General features: G+C 35.9%; 1 protein-coding gene across 32 annotated transcripts in view; it reads left to right on the forward strand.

Annotated features, from left to right (window-relative positions):
• NRXN1 (neurexin 1) overlaps window positions 1-12,451 on the forward strand; it is a 1,154,099-nt gene that overhangs the window by 971,133 nt on the left and 170,515 nt on the right. For all 32 annotated transcript variants that reach the window (XM_040453759.1, XM_040453755.1, XM_040453757.1 and 29 more), the window contains one exon: window positions 7,620-7,791. In XM_040453759.1, the coding sequence (XP_040309693.1) occupies window positions 7,620-7,791 (172 nt within the window). The remainder of the gene's footprint in view (window positions 1-7,619; window positions 7,792-12,451) is intronic.

Raw genomic sequence — 12,451 nt, forward strand, 5'->3', positions numbered from 1 at the left:
GCCTACCATAATCATTAGAAGCACAAAGTGCATTCTCCAAATGGGAATGCTTGGGTTTCAATCACAGCTTTTCTCTTTTTAGCTGCATGACCTTAGCTGAGTTCCTGAGTCACTCTGTGCTTTAGTTTCCTCATATGTCAAAGGGAGATAATGTAGTACCTCTCTCATGGGGCTGTTATGAGAAAGATCAAAGTTATTACTTATAAAGTACTAGGAATAGAATAGTATAAAGGTATTTGTTAATCTCTTAAATAAGATTCTTAATTTTCTTCCTATTAGTTACATCATACATGTGTTAAAATATGTATTTATCATGTTAAGTAATTTACTGAAAGCAAGCAAATTGGAAATCTTCCAAAATGAGGAGATAATGATTGCTTGCACAAAAGGCCTGTGCTAAATAAAAAATGTCTAAATAATGTCTCCACAGGCCCTTGGATTAAGTTTCAGTTTTCAGGGGAATCCAGCTGTTTGTGTATCACTGGAATCATTCTACAAAAAAAACTGGAATGTCTTATAATGGCATATATTTTAAAGTAAGGATTCTGAGAAATGGGCTAGACAATAAAAATAAATCTAGAGAGAAAAAGTACACCTCAAGTGTATGTAGCTTTAAAAATTACTCTGCTCTTGGATTTTGAGTTTCCTAATAACCAAAGTTAAAAAGGAAATATGAGGGGCACCTGGGTGGCGCAGTCGGTTAAGCGTCCGACTTCAGCCAGGTCACGATCTCGCGGTCCGTGGGATTGAGCCCCGCGTCGGGCTCTGGGCTGATGGCTCAGAGCCTGGAGCCTGTTTCCGATTCTGTGTCTCCCTCTCTCTCTGCCCCTCCTCCGTTCATGCTCTGTCTCTCTCTGTCCCAAAAATAAATAAAAAACGTTGAAAAAAAATTTAAATAAATAAAAAAAAGGAAATATGATTTAAGTCATATTGTCCCTGAAGCCTAAAAACAAATCAAAACACACAAATTAAAGTCCATACTAACTCAGTATAAGAAAGATATCCTTTATGAATAGTAAAAAGCAGAAAAAAGAAAAATGGAAACCTTTGCATGTGACTATGAAAAGGACAATGCGCAGTGTCCCACGTAGTATCTTCAAATACTTCTGTTTAGTTAATGCAATTTTATACAAGATTTTTTTTGAAATAACTCTCAGCGTAAGCTGATGCCATGCATACTGTTGCTGCCTATTCAGTGATGAGAATCCTGTGAGAGGTTAAGAGGATGTGGTCCAAATATTCAGGTTTCCGATATTCTGATTATAAATTTCTACAGGAATGGATAGATTTTATGACCTTTAGACCCCTATCCCCCCCATGTTGTTCCTCTCAACTGAGGTCTGATGAAAGGTGAGCTGCAGACAGTTTGAGGTGATGTACTCTGACAGGGGCCTGCAGTGTCTGTATTCTATGCTGCTGATTAAGGGCAAAACCATATGCTTTACAAAATCAGCTGAGCTCCTGGTAGAGTTGACAGAACTGCTATTAGAGAATGTTTCTCAGAGCAGAGAACATACGCACACACTTCTCTTTGCAGCCTCATCTTGTGAAATTCTGAAGTTAACAGCAACAAAGTTTGCACTTAGAATGATTTTAATGCCAATTTGCATAATCCATTAGAAGTTAATTTTATTTTTTAATGTTTATCTATTTTGAGAGAGAGAGAGAGAGAGAGAAAGAGAGAGAAGGGGAGAGGCAGAGAGAGGAAGAGAGAATCCCAAGCAGGTTCCATGTAGTCAACGCAGAACACAACGCAGGGCTCGAACTCATGAACGATGAGATCATGACTTGAGTCGAAATCAAGAGTTGGGATGCTTAACTGACTAAGCCATCCAGGTGCCCCTTGAGAGGAAGTTAAATATATATATATACACACACACACACACATATACACACACACACACACACACACACACACACACACACACACATACACATAACTTAGTTATAAACCAAAAGTGGGGGCCTGAATTCTCATTCTGGTACCTGTCTATTGTCACTTGACCTTGAACAAGTCATTGTACCTTCCCGTGTCATAGTTTCCTCATTTGTAAAATAGAGAAATTGAGTAAGTTTCAGGCACTTAGCATTTGATGACTTTTTTCACGAATAAGGACTAAGAAACTGCACACACGAAATGCCTGTCAGCGTGTTCCATATCTTTTAGAATGATTTCCTATATTGTGAATATTTATCATTCCACTCTAAACAGACTTAATTGCTGTGTTTTTGCCAGTTATTAATGAAAGAGAGAATTTCTTGCCTCATTTGTTTATGTGTGTGTGAAACGGAGAGTGGAGTAAAGAAACTACATTAAAGAACGCGACAGGATGTCCTTCCCCACGGGCAGCTGTGCACCTTTTCTGGGGCATCCTCTGGGAGGAAAACAGTTCAGTTCTCTAGAAAGTGTTTCTATTGGCATATCAATCATCCATGAAAGAGATGCTCCAGATTGACCCAAATGTCAAGAGTCTTGCTTCTAATATATGAATTTTTCAGAAGTAAAATTAGAGGAAAGTAACCATTGTCTAAAGCATGTTCTTGAACAATACACTGTATGTAATGTTTTGTTTAAATTTGTGGCTTCCTAGAACAGAGACTAGGAGGGTGATTGAGGGTAACTACATGACAAGAGAAATGCATCTCAGACGGCCTACGTCTATATATGTAGTGATAAAAAGAGCCCAAGATGAACTTCATTGAACTGTGAATATTTTGAGGGAAGTGATTACACACAAACACACACACACGTGATTTTACACACACACACACACACACACACACACACACACGTATACTTATGTCTGAATCTCTTTTTTTAATTTTTTAAAATTTATTTAAACTAAATTTAAAAAATTCATCCATTTCTGACATCCCTCACCCCCTACTTCTTGGAATCACCAGTCTATTCTCTGTATCTGTAACCTTGGTGTGTGGTTTGTTTTAGATTCCACATATAAGAGAGATCATGTAGTATTCGTCATCTCTGACTTATTTTACTTAACATAATATTATTTAATTATTTAATATTTAACTTACTTAACATAATGCCCTTGAGGTCCATCTATTTTGTTGCAAATGGCAAGATTTCATTCTTTTTGATCGCCAATATTCCAGTGTGTGTGTGTGTGTGTGTGTGTGTGTGTGTGTGTGTGTGTGTATACACACACCATATCTTCTTTATCCAGTTTTCAGTTGATGGACATTTGGCTATTGTTGATAGCACTGCGGTAAACACTGGGGTGCATGTGCCCCTTTGAATCAACATTTTTGTATCTTTTGGATAAATGCCTCATAGTGCAATTGCTGGGTAATATGTAGCTCTATTTTTAATTTTTTGAGGAACCTCCATCCTGTTTTCCAGAGGGGCTGCACCAGTGTGCATTCCCACCAACTGTGCAAAAGGGTTCCTCTTTCTCCATATCCTTGCCAACATCTGTTGTTGCCTGAGTTGTTAAACTTAGCTATTCTGACAGGTGTGAGGAGGTATCTCTTTGTGGTTTTGATTTGTATTTCTCTAATGATGAGTGATGTTGAGCACCTTTTCATGTGTCTGTTAGCCATCTGGATGTCTTCTTTAGAAAAGTGTCCATTCATGTTTTCTCTGCATTTCTTCACTGGGTTATTTGTTTTTTGGATGTTGAGTTTGATAAGTTCTTTATAGATTTTGGATACTAACCTTTTATCTGATATGTCATTTGCAAATATCTTCTCCCATTCCATTGGTTGCCTTTTAGTGTTGTTGATTGTTTCCTTTCCTGTGCAGAAGCTTTTAATTTGATGAGGTCCTAATAGTTCATTTATGTTTTTGATTCCTTTGCCTGCAGAAGAAGACACTGTGCCTGAGGTCAAAGACATTGCTACCTGTTTCCCCTTCTAGGATTTTGATGGTTTCCTCTCTCACATTTAGGTCTTTCATCCATTTTTAATTTACTTTTGTGTATGGTATAAGAAACTGGTCCAGTTTTATTCATTCTTTTGCAAGTTGCTATCCAGTTTTCCCAACACCATTTGCTGAAGAGACTGTCCTTTTTCTATTAGATATTCTTTCCTGCTTTGTCAAAGGTTAGTTGACTATATATTTGTAGGTCCATTTCTGGGTTTTCTATTTCTTGTTCTATTGGTCTTTTGTCTGTGTTTGTGCCAGTACCACACTGTCTTGATGATTAAAGCATTGTAATACAGCTGTAAGTCCAGAATTTTCGTGCCTCCAGCTTAGGTTTTCTTTTTCAATGTTGCTTTGTCTATTCGGGTTTTTTTTTCTGGTTTCGTACAAATTTTAGAATTGTTAATTCTAGTTCTGTGAAGACTGCTGGCATTTTTTGATAGGGATTAATTGAATGTGTAGATGGCTTTGGGTAGTATCAACATTTTAACAATATTTGTTTTTCCAACCTATGACCATGGAATGTTTTTCCATTTCTTTTGTGTCTTCTTCATTTTCTTTCATAAGCTCTCTGTAGTTTTCAGTGTACAGATCTTTAACCTCTTCGGTTAGTTTTATTCCCAGGTCTCTTACAGTTTTTGGTACAATTTTAGATGGGATCCATTCCTTGATTCCTCTTTGCTCTTTCATTATTGGTATATAGAAATACAACCAGTTCTGGTACTTTGATTTTATATCCTGAAACTTTGCTGAATTTATGTATCAGTTCTAGCAGTTTTGGGATAGTCTTTTGGGTTTTCCACATACAGTGTTACATCATCTGTGAAGAGAGAAACTTTGACTTCTTCCTTGTCAATTTGTATCCCTTTTATTTCTTTTTGTTGTCTGATTGCTGATGCTAGGACTTCCAATGATATGTTGAACAACAGTGGTGAGAGTTGGCATCCCTGTCATGTTCTAGCACATCGAGTACTTCCTGCCACTCCCTTCTGGCCCACCAAGTTTCAGTGGACAGGTCTGCTGCTAACCTGATGTGTCTATCCTTGTAGGTTAAGGACCTTTTGTCCCTAGCTGCTTTCAGAATTCTCTCTTTATCTTTATATTTTGAAAGTTTCACCCAGATGTGTCATGGTGTTGACCTGTATTTGTTGATTTTGAGGGAAGTTCTCTGTGCATCTTGGACTTGGATGCCTGTTTCCTTCCTCAGACTAGGTAAGTTCTCAGCTACATTTTGTTCAAATAAACTTTCTGCCCCTTTTTCCTGCTGTTCTTCTGGGACTCCTATGATGTGGGTATTGTTTACTTTTATGGAATTGCTAAGTTCCTTTTTGCTCTAATACTTTCCTTTCCCTCTTCTTTGCTGCTTCATTTTCTTCCCATAATTTTATCTTCTATATCATCTATTGTCTTCTCTGCTTCTACAATCCTCATTGTGACTGTATCTATTCAGCTTTGTATCTCAGTTATACTATTTTTTTTTAAATTTCAGCCCGACTGGTTTTTAGGTCTTTGATCTCTGTAGCAAGGGTTTCTCTGGTGTCTTCATAAGCTAGTAGTCTTATGGCTTTTGTTCTAAATTCTTGTTCAGATATATTGCTTATATTTTCTTTAAGCAAGTCCCAGCCTGTGACTTCTTCTTGACCTTTCTTTTGGGGAGAATGCCTCTGTCTTGTCATTTTGGCTAAATTTCTATCTTTTGCATGTTTTAAAAGCTTGACAGGTTTTCTGCCCTTGAGAGTACTATTATATTAAAAAGGGGTCATACACTATCCAGGGCTTGGCTCTTCAGGAAGTGTTTCTGGTGTATGTTGTGTGCACTCTGCTGTTGCGGGTTGGCTGCTCTTTCCTACTGCGTCGGTACTCTGCAGAGGTTCTCCTTGCTTGTAGTGGGATGTGTTTGGACCTTAACTAGATGTACTTTGATTTGTTTGTTGAAGTAAACCTTGCACCTGCCATGCTAACTCCTGCCAACTGTGGAGATCCTTCTGCCACTCTACAGATCAATTTCCTGGGTGTTCCCAGTGATCTGACCTCAATACAGCTGTGTTTGAGGAACAAGGACAGCCCAGAGCTCTTCTACTTCTCTGCCATCTTAACTATTCCCCCCAGGTTCCCTTTTCATTTTGTTGATGGTTCCCTTTGCTGTCCAGAAGTTTTTTAGTTTCATGTAGTCCTACTTATTTATTTTTGCTTTTGTTGTTTTTCTTTTTGTGACAGATTAAAATAATCATCACAAAAGACTTATACCAAGGAGCTTACTGCTTATGTTGTCATCTAGGTTTTTTATGGTTTCAGGTCTTATATTCCAGTTTTTGATACATTTTAAGTTAATTTTTGTGTATGGCATAAGATAGTGGTCCAGTTTCATTCTTTTGCAAGTGGCTGACTAGTTTTCCCAGTACCATTTATTGAAGAAACTGTTCTTTCCCCATTGTATATTCTTGGCTCCTTTGTTGTAAATTAATTGGACATAGTTGTGTGGGTGAATTTCTGGGCTCTCTGTTCTGTTTCATTGATCTATGTGTCTGTTTTAATGCCAAATACCATAGTGTTTTAATTACTGTAGCTTTTTAATATAGTTTGAAATCAGGGAGCATGATGTCTCCAGCTTTGTTTTTCTTCCTCAAAATTGGCTACACTATTCAAGGCCTTTTGTGGTTCCATTCAAATTTTAGGGTTTTTTGTTCTATTTCTGTGAAAAATACCATTGGAATTTGGATAGGGATTGCATTGAATCTGTATAATGAATGCTTTGGGTAGTAAGGACATGGTAACGATATTAATTCTTCTGATCTGTGAACATAGAATTTCATTCCATTTATTTGTGTCTTCTTCAATTCTTGTCATTAATGTCTTATAGTTTTCAAATATACAGATCTTTTTTCCCTCCATGCTCAAATTTATTCCCATGAATTTTATTCTCTTTGATGTAATTGTAAATGGAATTGTTTTCTTAATTTCTCTTTCTGATAGTATATTATTAGTGTAAAGAAACACAAGAGAGGGGCGCCTGGGTGGCTCAGTCAGTTAAGTGGCCGACTTCGGCTCAGGCCATGATCTTGCGGTCCGTGAGTTCAAGCCCCCCGTCGGGCTCTGTGCTGACCACTCAGAGCCTGGAGCCTGTTTCAGATTCTGTGTCTCCCTCTCTCTCTGACCCTCCCCTGTTCATGCTTTGTCTCTCTCTGTCTCAAAAATAAATAAATAAACGTTAAAAAAAAAAGAAACACAAGAGATTTTTGTCTATTGATTTTGTATCCTGCAACTTTACTGAATTTGTTTTTTTTTAATTTTTATATTTTACATTTATTTATTTTTGAGAGAAAGAGAGAGACAGAGCACAAGTGGGAGAGGGACAGAGAGAGATGGAGACACAGAATCTGAAGCAGGCTCCAGGCTCTGAGCTGAAGTCAGACGCTTAACCAACTGAGCCACCCAGGCGCCCCTGAATTTGTTTTTTAGTTCTAGCCATTTTTATGGAGTTTTTAGGATGTTCTATATATAATATTATATAATCAGTAAATAGTTCCAGTTTTACTTCTTACTTTCAAATTTGGAAGCCTTTTATTCCTTTTTTTTTTTTGCCTAATTGCTGTGGCTAGGAGTTTCAATAATATGTTGAACAAAAGTGACAAGAGTGGATATTCTTGTCTTGTTCCTATACTTAATTCTTATTAAATGCTGACTAATCACTATAACTTCATACAATTCTTTTTTGTCCCCTCCTTCCTTCCAGCACCAAGGAAAAATTGGAGTTAAATTTAATGTTGGGACAGATGACATCGCCATTGAGGAGTCCAATGCAATCATTAACGATGGGAAATACCATGTAGTCCGTTTTACAAGGAGTGGTGGCAATGCCACATTACAGGTGGACAGCTGGCCAGTGATCGAGCGCTACCCTGCAGGTAAGCCAGTGAATGTGTATCGGGGGAAGATTTTATGAAAAACAAACTGGAAAACAAAGCACTATTTTGCGTCCGTTTCACCAGATTGTGGGTTTTCTGAGAAACCATCAAGTATTTATTGGACTTTAAAATCATGTGAATGTAATGCTGTCCTAAACTGTTCTTGATACAGTGTACAAATGGCATTTTGTAGGAGAACTTGAAGGCACACTTTATCGTTTGCAAAATTCAGGACATCAGTGAAACCAGAAAAATGCACACATAAAAGGCACAACATGTCAAAGCTCTTTTTACTGGATCCTTGCATTTGAACAAAGGAAAGGCTTTGTCAAAAGTAACAAAGTTATATTTAAAACTGAGGGAGGGAATATTACGTATTTTTCTCTGAAAAAAAGTAGGACCAGGTGGTTCCTTTGATGGTGCAGAGCTGAAACTCATGAAAGGTGCAAGAGGACCATGAGACAAATAGAGAAACAGTAAAGGAACAATATATAGTACTATAAGTCACCCGTTATAAGTACGTGTAAGTAAATGAAGTTTGTTTTCACTGCCATATAACCATATGGGAGTTTCACAAGGATTCTGTGACACTAGCATTATTCATTTCATGTCTATAAAATGAATGTCAAGCTATTATAGATAAAATAAAAATTACCTTTTTTCATTGTTAATCAGCTTATCAGATCTGCATTATTGAAACAAAGGAAATAAAGACTTAAACTAGTGTTACTTGTGGTTGCATATATTCCCAATTAAAAAAAAACATGTTATTTTGGGATGCCTGGGTGGCTTAGTCGGTTAAACATCCAACTTTGGCTCAATTCATGATCTCACAGTTTGTGAGTTCAAGCTCCACATCAGGCTCTGTGCTGACCGTCTGCTTGGGATTCTCTCTTTCTCCCTCTCTCTCTGCCCCTCCCCCCTTTCTCTTTTTCAAAAATAAATAAACTTTAACTATCATGTTATTTTAAAGTAAAATACAAATTAAAAGTATACTTGTATTTTACTTCAATTATTATCACTATATTTTAGTACAAGAAGTTACTAAACACATCAGCCTCATTTCTCTCTACTCCCCTTTTAGCTACAACTGACTTGTACAACAGATTTATAGTAGTGTATAAAGAAAATATTTAAAAAGAAATTTTCATTTTGCACAATAAAAATGATTACCAAAATGCATATAAGCCTCTGTTGTAAGCATTTGTTTCTTGGAAGAAATAATATGAGGAAATAACTAACTTATTAATAAAGATCTCAGTTTTTCTTAATACTGACTCACAATTAGGAAATGTGTAATGAAATGTCCGTGGTGCCCTCCTGGAACTTTTCTGATTTATATATTTCTACATCTTCAGGCCTCATTTCAAACCTATTCTGTAAAACTGGTGCTGTGCAAATATTTGCTGAATTAAGTGTGATAAAAAAAAAAACCCAGCTCTATGACAAAATTCAGAAGCAAGCACATTAATAATATGTCCAGGGCTCATTATAATACTGGCAAATAGTAGGCAGTCAATAAATATTTGCTGAATTGATGTCCTGGGAATTATCCCTACAATTACAAGAATGTACACCTTCCTTTACCATCTGTAATGGATTGGAAGACTTGGAAGGAAAGTAACTCAAATATGTCACATAGACCCTGCTAATACTGCATTTACTGAAATCCTAGTAGAAGGGTATTTTTCATAAAAAGTACACCTTTAGTGGAATTATGGAGAGTAAATTGGTGAATTTTCCAAAATACAGATTAATCAATACCTGTTTACTGAGAGGAAGTTATTGCACTGGACACCATGAAATGTGTAAAGTAGGGTAAGGTCTAGGCTGTGTCTCTGGGGGTTTTGTCATCTGTGAATAATAGACCTGAATATGTAAATTGACAAATTCTGTTACTATTATAGTAGCCCAGCAATGTTTCACCAGTTAATTTGTTAAAATTATTTCATTTTAGTAACTTTTTACTTGTATCACATTTTTATCACATAGAGCTATTTTTTAAGAGCTCCTTTTTAGAGAATGCTAGTGGTGACCTACAAGGGGAGAGAAGTCCCACTCTCAAGTTAGTTGGAGAAAATCTGTTTTAAACTAAGTTTAAAATATCTATATCTGGACTTTATTTTATTAATATACATAATGTGTCTCTAAACGAGAAATACAATATGCATTTCTCAAGCATAGATAACCAAAACCTACTTTTCTAATGCATTAATGCATTGAGATAAATATTTTATATTTTCAAAAATTTCTATGCCTCTTTAATATATTTTATCCGATTGACAGTCTTTTAATTGTGCACTTACTAGATACTATGTACTAGGTATATTTCAAAAAAGACACGATCCTGTGGCAAGCTAATGTCCAATTTAATACTAGAATAATGCAGTACATTACTTAAGTCAGCAAATAGTTGTATATTTTTCTAGACTAAAATTTGTTTAACACACATATAATGTCTAATTTACCAATTAAATGGATGCCCAGTATAGGGAACATTGTAAAATATATTTAAAGATCAGAAACTGACAATATCCTGATAATTAAGGGACAATCTTTAGAAATAGTTATTTTAGATGCAACCTCTTTTATATTTAGAAAAAAATAGGCACATGCAAACATTCTATTCTACGATTTCAGTGAAAAGTATTTGAGATAATATTAATTAATCAAGAGTGAGCAAAGTCACAGTTATTATGGAAGATACAAGCAAAAGTAAAACACAGAATCTGTCCTCAAGAAAATTAGAGCACTTGTGAGGAATTTCAATATATACATGTAAAAAGTTCATGATGAATATGTAAAGAACTCAGGGGAGTCACCATTGTTATCAAGTATTTTATTAATCATCTGTTCTGTGTGCATTTCAGCATGATATTGAGGTAGGAAATAAGCCATGAAAATTTCAAAGACTTTCTTCTTTTGGAGCTGTATCTGCAACAATGCTGTGAAGGCTGAATACAAATTTAGAAGTGTGTGTCATCTAGATTAAAGTTTTTAGAACAAAGTGATTTTATGTATGAGTTCATTAGAAATGTCTAGTATATGTCTTTTATATTGGTTTGTGGTATCACTACTTTTATTTTAAAGTTTTTTATGTTGTTATTCTTCATTAGAAATACAGCTGCACTAATGCTTTTACCACCAAATCCTATAATCAGAGAAGCAGGAACCAACAGACTATATTTGGTTCCTTTTAAAGTGCCTGCACTGCAAAATATAGGTAATAAGGATTGAAATTAGTAATTAAGTATAGCACTTAACCTTCCATTATACGGCTTTGTGGTAAGTGCTTTTATATGAAGCAATTCATCTGGTAGCAACACTATACTTTTAATGAAAAGCACCTAAAGCATTGACCAGTGGTATTACCCTATAATTGTCTGGAAGGCTTTCATAGAGAAACTAATTAGTAGAGGTAGATTTTATGCCCTTTTGGAGTGTTTGAAATATTCTTTTAACCCAACAATTCATATTTTAGAATAAATATTGAATTTTCTGAATAACAGACCCACTTTTCATTATTTTCTGTACATGGAGCAATGTATAGGAATAATATTGTGCAAGCCATTTAAAGTTGAGAAACCATTTATTAGTGCTTATTAGTTAAAGCTCTAGAATATAATGCATCATTGATATCTGATTTGTTCCTAATTACAATTATGTAGCAAAATTTCTCTCGCAACAAAAATAGATTTCCTTTTCTCATAATGTTAATCCACAGAATTTAACATCATCTTACTCTTTGCCCAGACTAAAGATTGCTCCAGTTAAATCACAGTTACCCTTGAGATTAAACGTTTGAGTTCATTTGTCTACCAGCATGCCAAAAAATGTCCTTTGCACAAGGCCGAATATTCATTTTATTCATGTCAAATGAATAAATCAAATGAACAAATACTTAAAGGATATGCACTACATTGAAAGGACATACTAGGTTTACCATCTGGACACAGAGATACATAAAAAATGTTGGAGATTAAAAATATACCATCTGAGGGGCGCCTGGGTGGCGCAGTCGGTTGGGCGTCCGACTTCAACCAGGTCACGATCTCGCGGTCTGTGAGTTCGAGCCCCGCGTCAGGCTCTGGGCTGATGGCTGGGAGCCTGGAGCCTGTTTCCGATTCTGTGTCTCCCTCTCTCTCTGCCCCTCCTCCGTTCATGCTCTGTCTCTCTCTGTCCCAAAAATAAATACAAAACGTTGAAAAAAAATTAAAAAAAATATATACCATCTGAGAAAATATAAGACTTATCATATAACATTTGGCTAATTTTGGATGGATAAATACAAAAAAGGTAGGTTTTAAGGAAGAAGAAGCATTTTGAAGTAAGTAGGCTAGTAAAACTATGAAAAAAATAGGAAACTTGATTTGGATCTTGAAAGGCTTGATTTTTACCTAGAGGGTGGCATGAATTTATTTTAATGAGATTATCAAGAAAAGATAGAGACAGAAAGTATTTAGAAAGCTATTAAACAGTCCAGATGTCAAAAGATGAAGGCCTAGAGTGTAAGAAAATAGAGAATAACAGAATACGATGGAAAATCTGGTCAATGACTGAAAAGAAGGAGAGTCATTTCCACTTTTTAGTTTGTCTCTTTCTCTCATCAGCAATTTTCAACGTTTTCTTGCTGCAGTGTGTCACCAGACTGCCCCAAGTA

This window comes from Herpailurus yagouaroundi, unplaced genomic scaffold (genome assembly GCF_014898765.1).
Source record: "Herpailurus yagouaroundi ecotype Mexico unplaced genomic scaffold, PumYag 210, whole genome shotgun sequence".
Lineage (NCBI taxonomy): Eukaryota > Metazoa > Chordata > Mammalia > Carnivora > Felidae > Herpailurus > Herpailurus yagouaroundi.